The 16,494-nt window shown below is 38.3% G+C and overlaps 1 protein-coding gene across 2 annotated transcripts in view; it reads right to left on the bottom strand.

Annotated features, from left to right (window-relative positions):
* Nucleotides 1–14,523, bottom strand: part of LOC132825184 (uncharacterized) — a 55,772-nt gene extending 41,249 nt beyond the window's left edge. Inside the window, exon 1 of one of the 2 annotated variants that reach the window (XM_060840224.1) lies at nucleotides 14,046–14,523. In XM_060840224.1, the coding sequence (XP_060696207.1) occupies nucleotides 14,046–14,426 (381 nt within the window). In that variant the 5' untranslated portion in view covers nucleotides 14,427–14,523. The remainder of the gene's footprint in view (nucleotides 1–14,045) is intronic. The other variant, XM_060840223.1, reaches the window with a different exon arrangement.
* Between the last annotated feature and the right edge of the window lie 1,971 nt (nucleotides 14,524–16,494).

Raw genomic sequence — 16,494 nt, 5'->3', positions numbered from 1 at the left:
TATAGCCAATGGCATCCCACAGGGGTCTAATGTTTGGGCCTCAACAATTTATTATTGCTAGGTGAGAAAGAAAATCATATAACCACATATACTGAGAGCATAAACAGGCAACATTTTGGCAAATAGATTTCAATATAGGTAAGTGAGGTTATCAACTTGAGACCTAATAAGGAGGAGAGAGAACAAGAACTTTTTAAATGTGAAAAGGATGAAGTAGACGCAAGGGGTTGGCACAGAATCTTTTTTTAAAAACAAACCCGCCATGCATTTTAAATTTATATTTTAAAAAAAGTGAATGGAATGCCAATGTTTAACTGCAGCTGTACAAAGCCCTGGTTAGACAATATTTTCACCTATGTTTAGAAGGAATGCAGTGTAAATTTACCATAATGATTGATGACTTAACAGCAGGGTTCAAGATAATTACTCAGCTTTTTTGGAGATACATTTTGATTTGAGGGCTATTTAGATCTAAAGACTTTAGTTCAAAAGCAATCTGTTTGCAAACACCTCCATTAAAAAAGGATATTCAAAATTCAAAAAAGGTTCTTCTCCATCACTCAGACACTCACTCATTCTCTCTATATCAGCTACTTCCCAATTTTCCACCAAACAAAGTGATAGATGAAAGCAGTCATATGCAAGTACACTTCTATAGCAGGAACAAAAACAAAAAATCTAAAGGGAACAGAAAAATTTGCATTTCATCCATTATACTTGCCCTTCCTCTATCCCAGATCTCTTTACTTTGAACCTTACTCCTAAAATTAATTGCCCAAAAATATAATCTTAAAATAGAAAGCCATTTGAAAGGATATAACTTATTGTATTTATTGGTTGGTTTTGTTGTTCCATCAGTACAATGAAACCTGAAAGTCAGGTTGGATAAGGGGGTTTTGAAGGAAATATAAAAATTAGAAAATAATGACTGTTTTGGATTCAAGGGAGCAGACTGCATGTGGGAGACAGAATCTGTGATTGGAGGAACAGCTGCTCATAGATTCCATCTTGCCCAAATTTGCTGCTCCTCCTTTTCATACTTCTGCATTATTTTCACCTCTCAACAACTGCAATCGATTGGTCCCCGATAATAGATGCACCCAAATGCAAGATGTTTAGAGGAATGCAATTGTGCCCCATGTGTTTTGACAGGTCTGTAATAATATTGTGACCTCTACTGTTAGATTCTCTTTTCAGGGATTCTTACACACTTGATGCAACTGCAATATGCCAACTTCTGAATAACTAAACTTTATTAAGCAAATACAGTACAAACTGTGGATAAACATTTAATACTCTTTGCAATGCTTGTGAAGCATGTCGAGAGGTCTTCCTGAACAAAGGAACAGCCCTTTTATTATACAAAATCTTTACATCACAGTCAGTAATACCCACAAGACAACTCCCAGTCACTTCCACAGTTACATGTCCCTCAAGACACAATGAGTGACATCATTTCCAGAAATATAATGTAAATCATCCCTTAATGTCCAAAGCTGTTGTGAATCTTCTTTGTTAACTACAGGGAGTAGTCAAACTTCTAACTGCAATGTTCTTATTGATTTTGAATAGGATGATGATGCAAATGTAAATTCACTCTGAAAAACAGGAGATTGCCATGTAAATGGCTCTGATTGCAAGGGAGGGGAATGTAAACTCACTTACATTCTACTTGTAGAACAGAGACATCCCACCCTGCCCCTGGGGCATTCAATTTCTTGTGGGTGAGCAGAGCAAATTAACTCTTTTAATATCTTACGATTTCTGCAGACAGCCTGTGGCAGCCATTAAGCATATGGGGGTACCTAATTTACAAATGCCTGACTTACAAACATGGTCCCATACAAGGATGTAACTTTAAAAGTCCGACCTATGACCCTTTGCTGTACTTATAAACAGCTATTTATATTGTCCTGCATTTATTTTGACTTGCATACCAATCAACTTGCTAATGGTCTGAAGAACAGAATCCACTCACAACTCAAAGACTGCCTGTATTCCACTTGAAACATAATGCAGCTGAAAAGGCATGGGAAAGAAAATCTGCAACTCTGCTTACTGATGGAGTCCCTGTTGGTGTGGAAATTAAAGACAATACCAGTCAGAATTGGAATTTCTTGTACCTTCAGTGGTAAAACTATAAACTGGCAAAAGAGTGAATTTTTAAGAACCTGAGCAATTGTTCTGCAATCAATGCTGAAGAAAGAATATTGCAACCCAGACATTATGGAAAGGTAGAAAAGCCAGAGAGGAGATACTTCGCTGGCTTTAAAGATGCACTTTGAACAAGATAAATGTTAGCTGTTCAACATCAGAGCTCAAGGGTGAGAGAGACCATTTTGAGTATGTGACACCCTGCCAAATCCAGCTGAATTTTGGACAACTTAAATGATGGTCTCAGAGTCACTACTGTTTTAGGCCTTGAGAGCATATATGTTGACAGAGAAGAATAGATAATACAACATAACTGGAGGAAAATTAGGCTTTACATTATATGACATTCCAGATTGAATTAATACTACAGATTGGAAAGAAATATTTGCAGAGAAGCCTGCAAAGATCAAGGTCACGGGGCAGGATTTAAATATTGTGGAGGTCATCGCATAACAAAAGGAAGCATGTCCAGCTCTAACTGCAAGAACCAGAATCATTTGGTACATAAGTGTTTAAGTCTAAAGAAGTGAAACAATCCTAGAAATGGCTGAAGAGAAATCAGCCAATGATTCACAGGAATCACTTTACACCAAACAACAGATTGACATTGTTACATTTAAAGGTGATAAATGTTTGTGACTTAAAAGTGATGACTGCAGAAGTGAGTGTGAAGTGTCAGATAGGTACTGGTGCTGTATGTAACATCATGAATTTCACAAATCTGTGCAAAGTTGCTCAAGATGTAATCCAAAAAATGAAGCTCTTGAAGGTCATATGTTAAGGTTGCATGATGGAATGATACTCACCATAAGAGGACATACAAAGCCAGGAGCTCAAAACAACAGATAGAATGAAGATGTGAAGTTCCAGAGAGTAGACAATAAGTAAAATTCAGTAATTTCAGCTGAAGCAAATTTAAAAGCTTGAATTGGTGACCAGATAGGTGTCAGAAGAGGTCTGCGACATTTCACAGGATTCTAGGCCACTGAATACTGAACAAATTCTAAAAGATAACAAAGATGTATTGAGATCTTGGATGTCTTTCTGGTGAACAAAGTCGATAAAAGTATGAGACAAACTAAGCATCTGCTGAGGAGAGTTCCATCTGCTCTCAACTTCAGGCTGAAAGACAATATAAGAGAGCTGTCAAAGGAGGAAGTAATCAATAAAGTTGCAAATTGTACAGACTGGACTATCAGTGGTGGTGGTGTGGCGGGGGGGGGGGGGCATGGGGGAGGACGGGAAACAGAATATGCTTAAATCCAAAAGATCTCAATAAAGCTTTGCTTTAGATCTAACTACCCTGTGCAAACCTTTGAAGAAATTGTGCCTCAACTTGCCAATGCAAAGAAATTTATTATCCTTGATGCAAAAGATGGTTACTGGCAAGTGAAGCTGGATGAAAGCAATTTTCTAACTATATTTTTGACACCATTCCAAAGATACAGATAGTTGCATATGCCATTTCCAGAAGAGTAGACATCTAGTCCAGAAGTATATCAATGTAGACAAAACATGATGATCAGTGACCTTTCTTGGATTGAAAGCTATTATGGATGATCTGGTAGTCTATGGATGTGCAGACAATATAAGAACTCAACATAATCAGAATCTGGAGCAACTGCTTAAGTGCAAAGTTAAGCTGAAATTTAAGATGTCCAAAGTACAGTGCACAAATCATGTACTATGAGCAACAGGATTTCACTCAGATCCTGGTAAGGCCAGAACTGTAGCAAAGATGCAGCAATGAATAGATGGGGAAGCAGTGCAATAAAGAATCAGATTTATGAACTACTTATCAAAATTTAAACAAGTGATGACAATGTCAGTGCCGATGTAGGCACAGTGCTGTACTGAAGCCAGTGAGATAGGGATTTGAGAACTCTAATGCAGCAAGGATAAATAGCTGCAATTGCATCAAGGGTGTTTAAAACAAACTGAACAATGTAATGCACATACTGAAAAAAAATGCTTGACAACTTTAAAATCAATCCATGTTTAAGCGAAAGACAAAATGACAGTAACATGGGTCACTTTAAAGCATCTTCCTCAAACTGCTATATTTGTTCCAAAGTGTATGCAAATAATCTTACTATTTTAGATATATCTGCCCATAATGCACAATCAAGGGAAACAGATGCTAACATGCTATTGACAGCAGCACTCCACATTAATAAAGATATAGTGCTTAGTGTTGTGGTGCATGGATAACAATCTCTTTATGAATGTCAGCAAAGCAAAAGAACTGACCATTTCTTTCTTTCTGAAGTCTACGTCCCTATCAACATCAATGGAGCTGAGATGGAGAGAGTCAAGAGTGTTAAGTTCCTAGGAGTAACGATAAGCAACAATCCATCCTGGACTTGCAATGGTCAAGAAGGCACAACAACACTTTTTCCTCAGGCAGCTTAGGAAATTTGGCATGTCCATTAGAACCCTCACTAACTTTGACAGATGCACCATAGAAAGCATTCTACCTGGGTGCCTAACAGCTTTTTAAAAAAATGAATTCATGGGATGAGGGCAGCACTGACCAGGTCAGCATTTATTGCCCATCCTTAATTGCTTAGAAAGCAGTTTAGAGTCAACCACATTGCTGTGGGTCTGGAGTCTGTAAGCCAGACTGGGTAAAGGTGGCATTTCCTTCCCTAAAGGACATTAGTGAACCAGATGGTTTTTTTCAACAACTGACAATGGATTCACGGTCATCATTAGATTCTTAATTCCAGATTTTATTGGGTTCAAATCACACCATCTTTGTGATGGGATTCAAACACAGGTCCCCAGAACATTACTTGGGTCTCTGGATTAAAAGTCTGGCGATAATACCACTAAGGCCATTGCCTTCCATGGCTTGGTATGGCACCTGCTCTGCCGAGGACCGCAAGAATTGACAGAAAACTGTGTTCACTACTCAGACCATCATGGAAGCCAAACTCCCATTCATGGACTCAATTTACACTTCTCATTGCTGCGAAATCTGCCAACATCAAAGACCCCTCCCACCCCATAATACTCTTTTTCAATCTCTTCTGTCAGGTAGATGTAGAAGCTTGAACAGACATGCCAATAGGTTCAAGAACAGCTTCTTCCCTGTTGTTATTAGACTGCTGAATAGACCTCTCTAATTTCAAACCTGATGTTGATTTTGCTTTGTGCACTTCCTGTACTTTGTATGCCTTGCTCTGTCTAAGTGCCTTATGATCTGTATCTTCTTGTTTGCTTTGGTTTGCCTGTATTGCTTGCAAAACAAAGCTTTTCACTGTACTTAGGTACATGTGGCAACAATAAATCAAATCAAATTTGGAGGATCCCACAGTGTGAAATCATCCAGATTCAAACAACTTAACGTTCTCTGGCAGTCAACCAAGCAGACTTTGTTTTTCAGATTCAAATTGCAATTCACCAAATGTTCCAAAAATAAATGATGAAAGGATGGCCTGAAAGTATCAAGGTCTCATCTGTTGTTTTGAGAGAGAATTGAGTATACAGAGATGAAGTTTGTACATGATGTTATCTCGGGCTAAGGAAATACACAGTCATTATCTGCAAGATGAGGCGAGATGCTGAAAGTGGACCTAGGCAAGCGATATACAAATTGAGCTGTGTCTGCAGAAGACAAGAGAAGTGCTCTCCGTCAAACTCAATAGTAGTCAGGTGACAAGATAATCCATTCCTACAAGAATGAGGAGGTCTGTCTCAAACTTTATCCATAGTCTGCCTGCAATGTCGTCTATCCTGAGTGACTCTTTAGTTACCTGAAGCTTGGTAATCATTACAAGCACAGCTCTGAGAGCTGTGCTTGTAATGATTACCAAGCTTCAGGTAACTAAAGAGTCACTCAGGATAGACGACATTGCAGGCAGACTATGGATAAAGTTTGAGACAGACCTCCTCATTCCTGTAGGAATGGATTATCTTGTCACCTGACTACTATTGAGTTTGACCACATGACATTGGCCATTGTTAATGAGTTTGCCTGTTTCATAAAAAGGATCAGGGAAGTTAACACCATACATTGCTACCACAAGATCCCCAGTTAAATGGAAAGGCCAAAGCAGTAACAAAGGTAAAAACTGCCACAAGGCTCTTAAAAAAAGAATCAAACAAATCCAGCACAAACTTGTACAAGGCAATCCTTGAGTGCCAAAATATACCCACGGAAGGCATAGAAAGTTGTTCAATTCAAAGACTAATGCAAAGCCACATGCAAGCTATGTTTCCAACTGCAAAGAAAAGCTGAAAAATTGTGATTGACAAAAGCAAGATATAAAACTTCCAATTCATTGCCAATGCTGAGTACTGGAGAGGTAATCAGATGCAAATGTTCAATACTCTCTACAGAAGTCAACTCATATGGTACTCACATGGTCTACAATCAGTATTTGTTACCCCTACTGTATGTGGTGAATGTGAACAACCAGAACAAACAATCTCAACATTATCACAAGTTACAGCACCCATCATGGGAATGATACTCCCTGGAGAACGAACATTATTCTAGAAACAAATACCAGAGGAAACCAATGGTAATGTGCATGTATTTAAAAAGTATGCATTCACAGCAAATGTGGATCTGACGAGAGTTTTATTTGTGACTATGTATATTGGGTAATTTCCAACAGCAAATTGTAATATCTGCAATCCATTGGCAACCACTAAACACATCACTTGAAACAAAGCAATACTACACAAGAGAAACCTCAATATTTTTGCCCCGTATTTTCCTTTATGCAGGCCAAAAATAACAGAGTGGGAAGATTTGCCTGTATGTATGTTCAACCCTGTTAACTCTAAGGAAAAATTACCCACACCACAGTTGTACTCCCTGGAATGTAAAGGGTTAAATATTGGGGCAATTTAATTAAAGTTTTCAAGACATTAAAAAGAACAAATGGTAGACTGATTGCACCAATTGAGGAGATTAGGACTAGGGGCACAATTACAGATTGACATTAGGAAATATTTTTACATGCATAACATGATATAAACTGCATACTGCAGTGGATGCTTAGTCAATTGTTAGTTTTAAGTATGAGATTAATAGATTTTTCTTAACTTAAGGGGAGGTTTTATGGGACAATGACAGGTATATAGAGTGAGGTCACACATCATACGTAAATAGTGAATGGTGGAATGGTTGAGGGTTAAATGACCTCCTCCTGTTCCCATGACACAGGATAACTCTTTACATTTGATGGGAAAAATGTACAACTGGAGTTGGCTATCCAGTGAAACCATCTGCAGAACCTTTTGAACAAAGATTAGATTATTTCCAGTGGATGAATTAGTAGAGTAGAGCGTTAAACTTCATAAAAACAATCAACTTGAGGAAAAATCAAAACAGTTTGGATAGCAGAGAAATGGAAACAGCTAATTTGATACAGTGACAAAACAGGTACAACAGTACCAAAAATGTTATCATTCTACTCAAATGCTATCAGCATATTGGAAGAAATATATTTCTACTCATATGTGCATCAAGCTTTGCAAATTATGTTTCACTTACCCAGAACAGGCAGTAAACAGACACTCAACATAACACTGAATCTTCTAATTCCACATTTTATAATTTGCATTTTGGATTGACAGTCCAATTGGATCCATTCTCTACTATCCTCAAATTGCCAATTTGCAATCCTGACAGTAAGTCTCCACACTGGAACTATGAATTCATAGAATTTATTTCAAGAATACATTAAACAAAAGTTTAAAAATAAGCATTAATGTATAAAAGGTGAAAATTTGATCACATTTAATAAAAAGGTGGATGCAAAGATTTCACGTTATTGCATTTCCAGCTCCAATTTCTACACAAAGCACACTAGTGTGCAGCTTCTACCCATAGAACCGAGAGAAACACTGCAAAGTGGTGTAAAATAAATTGACAGTGAAACATTCTTGCACGAAAGTGAAAATGCTAAGATTGGAAATTGTGAATAAAGCAAAATATTCACAAATGAATGAACAAGGGATAAATGCTTTTCCATTGAACTGATATGCATATATCATTAGATAACAGCAGTTGCAAAATGGTCGACTCTGACGTTATAACTTGTAGTGCATCAAAACTCCATGACTAGTTTACAGTCTTTTAAAACTCCTAGCCAACTGCAGTTATAAATTTAGCCTTGTTAAAACTGACCCTGAATTTAGTTTATGCCAAATCAAGACTCTGAAATTCTCCATGCAACTCACTCTTTCGTGCATACCTTTGAAAAAAAAACTAGTTTGGAAGAAGGCTTCAGAAATTACTGTACAATGATTGGCTTGATAATTTCTATTAGGTTGCACTCCTGTGAGCTGCCTTGGAAGTGTTATAGTATTAAAAGCTCTATATTCATAGAAATTGTTAATCATTGAAAGTCTACCTTCCCAGTAAAAAAAAAGGCTTTGAATTACATTACTATTTTTATACTTCCATTCTTACTAATAGCCCACAAGAGCATTTTTCTCACCCATCACAAGACCTAAGGACCAACACAAGGAATAAGCCATATCAAGGTTGAAGCCAAAAACAAAATGCAAGGCAAATTAAGAAATAGTGAACGAATGATACAAAGTTGGTTTCAACAGAATAAAAAGTGTAGGAGCTGCAAGAACATGTGCAACAGTTGATTATGACTGTATATGGCACAGCAAATGCAGTTTACATCAATGACTAAAAGGTGGATTGATAAAGATGCAAGATGATGCAACAGAAAGGTTAGCAGATTTTACAGACAACATTTGAAATTTCCAGAAGACTGATTCTGTAACTACATCAAAACCAGTGTAAATGCAAAACCTGGAGTAGCTTGAGTCTTAACCTTTCTTTCCCTTATTAGATAACAGGTGGGTTTAATTGGGGGTTCTTTTAACTACGAAATGGTCAGAATCATGAGTGATAGCTGGGGACAAAAAAAAACACAGAAACTATAGACAATAGTTGTCACGTGAAAAAATGAATATGAACCTTTTGGCTGAAGCAGAATGTGGAGGTGCAGCGGAGATTGTTGTATTCTTTCAAGTATATACAATATGCAAGTTAAGCATGAGGACCTTCTGAAAGATATTTAACAGAGAGGTAATTTAAGAAAAAAATAAGCCTGATGTCCTGCAAGTTTACCTTCAGCATGATGCAGGCCATCCTCAAGTGCACTGGTCTCCAAGAATTTGGTTATGCAAAGACTTCAAATTAATTATATTAAATAACAGAATATATATCACAAATCAGATCAAGTAATCTGTTCTGATGTCTAAAATCCACAATTATGTTTCTATTCTTGCCACCAATTTGCCTCAACCAGTTCTTGTGGTATCAAATTCCCAGTTCTAACCATCAAGTTTTTAAAAATTTATTGTTATATTTATTCTTAATTACCTCTAGTTTTGTGAAAAGACCAAAATTAATTTCAGGTTCTCAAAGAACTCATGTTGAGTTGAGTTGCTTTGGACATTCTTACTTGGAGAAACCATGTAGAGCTTTAAAAAAATGTGTGCGGAACTGTGCATTCTTAAAATGAAATGAATCTACAATAGTAATACTCTGTAGAAAGTTAGTTTAATATCCTTCTCAGCAAAAAATATTAGAACACCAAATGCAGAAATGCTATACATTAAGTGTCTATATTTAAGTGAAATAACTTTTAATATAATTTTTAAACATAAAATATAATACAAACAAAAAAACTTACTCATTTGTTTTTGGATTGACTAGGTTTCAATGAGCTGCAGAAGCTGGCCAACGCTGGTAGCAACTGAAATCCCAGGACTTCAGTACATGTTCAAAGTGGGAACAGGAGTAAAAAGAGGAGGAATGGCTGAAAAAAAATCCCTAGCATTGGATACTGGGGGCATTAGAAGGTAACAGAAAGAGAATGACAGCAAGACTAAGAGTGGCATCAAGATCAAGGGCTTGAGCATTGCTTTCAGCACTATTGGTGAATTGGAAGTGGCAGAATGGACAGAGCAAGAGGAATGGGGAAACAGCTATTGAAATTTTTGGTTATATTCCAACAGATTTACTTGGAAGCACTAGGTTTTGGAGCATTGCTCCTTCATCAGGTGGTTCATCAGCACTCTGAAAACTAGTGCTTCCAATTAAACCTGTTGGAGTATAACCTGGTGTTGTGTGATTTTTACCTTTGGCATTTCAAAATCTTTGATGGTAGCACAGACACTGGGATTTTAAAAGTAAGAACAGATGGTGGAAACAGTACCATGGAGGAAGACAAGAATCGATGTTGGCAGGCAGCAGTGTCGGGGGGGAGAAAGGTAATATGCACAGAGGTCACCGAACTTGAACTCTGTGACAAACAATATTAGTGAGATGTGCAATGTTAATCGATATGTTCTGAATATTAACTTTAAAGTGAAATAATGTTAAGTAAGTCAATGTGAAACAGGGTCTTTACTTCAGGTCGCCTTTCCCACAACTCCTGCAATTAAGACGGTGTCAAATCAAGTGCTCAACATTGCTTTGGAATAAAGCAGAGGGGCTGGGAGAAATGTTTTTAATAGTTCCTTACTCAGGCTTGAAAGCTGTACTAGAGTTTCACTGCTATAGATTAAAAACTATATAGGAGAAAATAGTTGAGTGATACATACAAACTCAATTCGTGTACAGAATGGGTGCTTTGGGCTTTCTCTTTCAATGTGGAGACCACTGTGTTCCACTGGTCAGCCGATCAAACTTTCAAAGTATTGACCCATCAAGATCTATTACTGAATTATTCACCATTGCTCAGAGGGAAGACTGGTGCAATGAAATTTATTAACATTCTCCCACAAATGGAACCATGCTCTTCAAAACTACTATATTCAACAAATTTATAATTTTAAGGATCTCTATCAGAACTCCCCAAGAGTTTTTTAAAGAAAGGTCTCAACCGATTCAATCTTCCCCAACAGCTATAATTTCTTAGCTCCAGTAACATCTTGTTGAAATACTCTGACAGTAACTCTAATCATTGCCCCTTTTAATAATATGAAGATCATAACTGTGCCTGCGGTCTAAGCCTCACCTGACCCAAACTGGCCCAAAACAAACTGCCACCTAAAGGACCTGATTTGAAATCCTGCAAAATCCAGAGGCTTTCAATTTTAAGTATTTACTTGAACTAAGAGGGTTTGAGAAGATTTGTAGCTCAGGTTGAGGTTCTGGATGTAGGTTTGCTCGCTGAGCTGGAAGGTTCATTTTCAGATGTTTTGTCACCATACTAGGTAACACCTTCAGTGAGCCTCCGAACGAAGCATTGCTGATGAAAGCAGGATTCATCAGCAGTGCTACATCTGGAGGTTCACTGAAGAAATTACCTGGTATGGTGATGAAACATCTGAAAATGAACCTTCCAGCTTAGCAAGCAAACCTATATCCAGTTACTTGAACTAATTTTGAAATCAGTACCCTAAAAAAAATTCCAATGTTGTTGTTAGTATTTGTCATTGCTAAACTAAACTAAATATAACACTCATTTGCTGATCTGTAATGATACTTAATGATTTGCTCCATTTCATGCCTTTGTTAATGTATCCCATTCTCCTTTACAAAGAGAAGTGTTAATTATATTCCTAGTTAATTATTACAAGGAAATTTTGTAATAAATAATTCAATATTAAATACCATATATACTCAAGTAAAAGTCGATCTCATGTAAAAGTCGACCCCCCTATTTTTTGGCCAAAAATATCTAGAATTTTCCATACATCTTGTTTAAAAGTCAACCCTAGTTCTTCACATAATTCACACTGACGTTAGGCTTTGGATTTCTTAAGTTCATTATTGTGCAAGTGCTATAATTTGTATTCACTTTTTGCACGGCTGATCCACTCCAATCCCGGACTCAGTTCTCCCCACTGTTCACTCCACTCCGGGATTCCACTCTGCAGGCTGTCATGCTCCATTCTGGGATTCCGGTCTATTGGCCGTCCCGCTTTGTTCCGGGATTCCGGTCTTCCAGCCTCCAGGCCATTCAGCTTCGGTCTAGGATTACAGTGTGCCACCCAACCAGCTCCGATCCCGTGTGCCGGCCGGCCGTCCAGTTCCGGTCCAGGATTCCAGTCTGCCGGCTGTCCAGGTCCGTTCTGCTGCCCGTCCCCCTCCAGACCAGGATTCCAATCTAATGGCCTTCCTGCTTCAGTCCGGGACTCCTAGATAGCCCTCGGCTGTACAGATGGTGTCATTGCTGCTCCAAGGTAATTATTTTTTTAATAAAAGAGAAAATAATAAGAAAACGAAAAGGCGGACGAAATAATTACTTATTCATTTTATTTTCTATTCTCTTTAACCGGTAATTACTGTGATTCATTGTGTCTTTTTTTCTTGGAGATCAAGTGGGTTTGTAATGATATGGTATGAATTTTGCTGGGCATGAATTTCAGCGACTCAAAAGTAGCATCCATGTAATAGTCGATTCCTTTATTTTAAGATTAAAACATAGTGTAAGAAATTTGACACTTACAAGTGTATACAGTAATTCAAAATCCAAATCATCGATGTAAACTACGGACTATTTGTGACTACCACTACCTTGTGAACCCAATTGTTCTATTTTCAGCTTTTTACTCCTGGCCTTTCTTGTAATTCCACGGTGGTGCATCATAGACCCATTTGAAACCCAAGTACCTGGATATTACATTTATCAGAAAAGCCTCATCTCTCCTCTAAGATGGTTAAGAATGACATGGTTTTTCTGAATTCATGTTGAATTATTACATATTGTACCAAAATGATTCTATTTTTGCATAGATTCTGCAAACCAGCAACATCACTGACATTAAGCAGGACTTATCCTACTTCCATACAAATTGGAGAGATGGAATATTAAAGTTTCAGAGAAGACAGGAATTAAAATACAAAGCATCCACATAGCTATGATCTTCCAAATTTCGTCCTCCTTAACACTCCCTTGAAAGCGCTTCAAATAGAACAACCAGCCTGGATGTCTTTGCATGGCCTGAAGTATTCTGCAGTGATTGCTTATAGGATATGATTACTGCGTGAGTCAGTGATTTTTTTTAAATGTCAAGTGTGGCTTAATAGAAAAGGGCAGAGTGGAAACACAGGAGATACAAATTAACAAAATACTTTTATAATTGACTAGATGTTTTATTGGCTAAACAAAACGATTGAGGAACTGTAGAGAAATTTTTGATTTTCTCCCATTATTTTTCACATCTTTAGTTTATTTTGATTCGCATTTACTTTCATCTGAAACTGGACATGCACCCTAGATGATTCAACACAGCATGGGCAATATATACGCTAGGATCATTATATATGTTCACGTTCAGTTAATATCAATTATTCTACAAATGCAGAGACACAAAAGTTTAACATCCAATTACAATGGGTGCACAACCGGTTAACTAAGTAAATAATCTTGACAACATCACTCCCCAATGACCAGTTCCCCACAGCTCAACAATTTCCAACAAAACCAGAAGGCCAGCTTGGATCACATTGCAATGGAGAACACATTTTACGCACCATTCATGTGTTTTTATATGAAATACTAGCACTGGTGTTCCATTACCACTGCACACTGATCTCAAATTCTATTTTTAAACTCAAAGCAATAAACGCTGCAAATAATAGGACAGGCATCACTGTAGGGAACTACGGAGATCAGAAATGACCCAACTTGTCAACGTAAACCAAAAGTTTACAAATTTTATGAAAAATCCGAAAGATTCTCTAATTCCAAAGCGCCGAGCAAACAAGTAATTGCATTACAAACCGAACGGAATAAGATACTGTAAGCAATTTCATCCCAAATCGGAAAAAATAGCACGCCCCCACAGAAAGGCGGCAGAGAATTCCATTCCCATTCCTAAGGAGCATGCACTGGGAATACCAACTTATGGAAACCCCCTCCCCCCGAAATCCTCTCCTGTCCCAGACTCAGCACCTGTCTCTCGGGGCGACTCCAGGCTTCAGCGCTATCATGTTCTGCCCGTCCCCGGAATACTCTTCCCCCACGCCGGTACGGCTGCTCTTCGGGGTCAGTCAGCGAAGGCTGAGTGTCGGAATCAGAAGCCGGTTCCTTGTCCCCGAGCGACTCTATGCCCAGCACCGCTCCAAGTCGTTCGAGCGACTTCTCGATGTCTTCCAGCGTGAGCTCCATGTAACGGGCAGCCGGCTGTGACGAAGAGGGGATGGGTTCGGGGCTCTTCTGCTCATTGCCTTTAGCCGAGCTCGCGGAGGTATCATCAGACTTCCTCAGCGACAGGAGGGCGACCACGAAGGCGATAAAAGTCAGACACAAAGATACCATCCACACTTCATCCATGTCTGCGCTGAGTGACCGCCGGATTCACTCATTAAGTCTTCACACTTCAGCCTCCCACCACCAAGGCAGCGCGGGATGACACACGCGTTTGTCTCTCGTTAGTTCCGCCCCTCTGGTTTGTATCCAATCAGACACGAAAGAAGTAACGTCTGTTCCGCCCCTTGACCAATCACATACCAAAGCTGCTCTCCGCCAATAGTACAGCAGCTAACTCGAAGGATGCAACCAACTGAATTGCGGTAAAGACACGTCAGTTAAAGATTTGCTAACCAATGGGATTGCACATCTTAATGCCTCCATCCACTCATCTAACCGAAGGTGTCGCGAGCTGCTGGGCAGCTGCTAGTTCAAATATTGCGCAGGCGCTGTCTTGTTCTGATTCTTGTTTTCCCGCCAGAAGTTCGTGCTAATTTGATCGTTATGTCAGGTAATAATGGAAATATCATATAGATATTGTACATTTTTCTTAATAGATTTAATATCACTGTCCCCGATCATTGGTATATTCGTTGTCGACGTGTCCTTACACCAACCAATTTACTCTCGAAGTTGGAAAACTTTCAGACCAGATCATCGGAGAGAAAATTAGCAGACACTGGACAACTGTGGATTAGTTTATGGAAATTTGGCTAACTAATTTAACTAGTTTTTCAACGAGGTAGCACAAACAGATATGCTTAAAAACAAAATAGTTCAGATACTGCAAACCTGAAAAAAGAAATGCTGGAGAAGCTAGCACGTCTGGCTGAATCTGTGGAGAGTGACATAATCGTCTCGATACGTTAATTGTTTTTCTCTTTACAAATGCAGCCGTTTTTCATTTTATAACAATGGAATCTAATGAGTGTAAGTAGTGCGTTCGATGTGTGCTGTATGTAGATAAACTTTCAAACGACATTTTGTACAGTGTAAGGGATACACTGAGTAGATTTAGAAAGGATGTTTACCCTGGCTGTGGGATCCATGACCAGAAGACACAGTCTGAGATTAAAAGGCAAGCCATTTAAGATTCAGGGTAATGAACCGTTGGCACATTCTTCCTCAGAGGGCTGTGGGAATTCAGTCATTAAGTAATCTCAAGACAGGCATTGATATATTTCTAGTTACTAATGGCATCAAGGAATATAAGAATAGCACGTAAATATGGTATTCAGGTAGATAATAAGCCATGGTCTAGAATGATGGAGCAACTCGAGGGGCTGACAACTCCTGCTCCAATGTCTCTATAATTCCACCATTGATGTCATCAATTATTACCACCAATCAAGGCACAAGAAATATTTTTGATAAGCCCACCTATCCCAAAGGTTAAAGTATCTTAACAACAATTTAGTCTTTATATATGAGTTTTAACAACAACAGCACCTGGCAGGATCACCTGATACCCATGTTCAAGGATATTCAAGGTTATTGATCTGGATCTTTTATGGGAGTTTTTGATAATTTTTCATTACAATGATTAGTCAGGAGTTAAATTTGGAATGTAACAGAATATTATTAGAAAAATGGTTCTATAATAGTAGTTTCCATACTTTGGCTGCATTTACCTTCTGATGATGCATAAGAAAGGAATGTTTTCTCAAAAGATGAAGCCAAGGCTGCAAGTCCTGAGTAACACCAATGTTCTGAACTATAGGGCAATATGACATTGTCTGAGGAAATCACCAACTGGCTAACCAGCAGGTTTCTATCTGTGTCTGCACTAACCTGTAAAAGGCATGAGATTTGACCTGTCCCAGTGCAAAGGAAATGACCTCAATAAATACATGCATACCATATAAGGAGACACGCATTTGAAACCCATGCCATACAAGCCGGTCATGAGTTGATGGATAGAATCATGACTAATGATACCTATATACCAGTAGTAAAAAGGCAGGGGGTGTGAGCACTTTTGCCTTTCCAGGTTAGTGAACATCACTTTTTGCAGCAATAAGAACTTGCATGAGATTAAGATGACCATTTGGCTCATCCCAGCTAATCTGTTTTTTATATATTCTTTCATTGATTATGAGTGCTGTTGGAAAGGCTAGCATTTGTTACCAATTCTTATTGCTCTTAAGAAAGT

The sequence above is a fragment of the Hemiscyllium ocellatum genome, chromosome 20 (genome assembly GCF_020745735.1).
Source record: "Hemiscyllium ocellatum isolate sHemOce1 chromosome 20, sHemOce1.pat.X.cur, whole genome shotgun sequence".
Classification (NCBI taxonomy): Eukaryota; Metazoa; Chordata; class Chondrichthyes; order Orectolobiformes; family Hemiscylliidae; genus Hemiscyllium; species Hemiscyllium ocellatum.
Note: the sequence above shows the minus strand (reverse complement) of the source record. Positions and strands in the feature narration are given on the sequence as shown.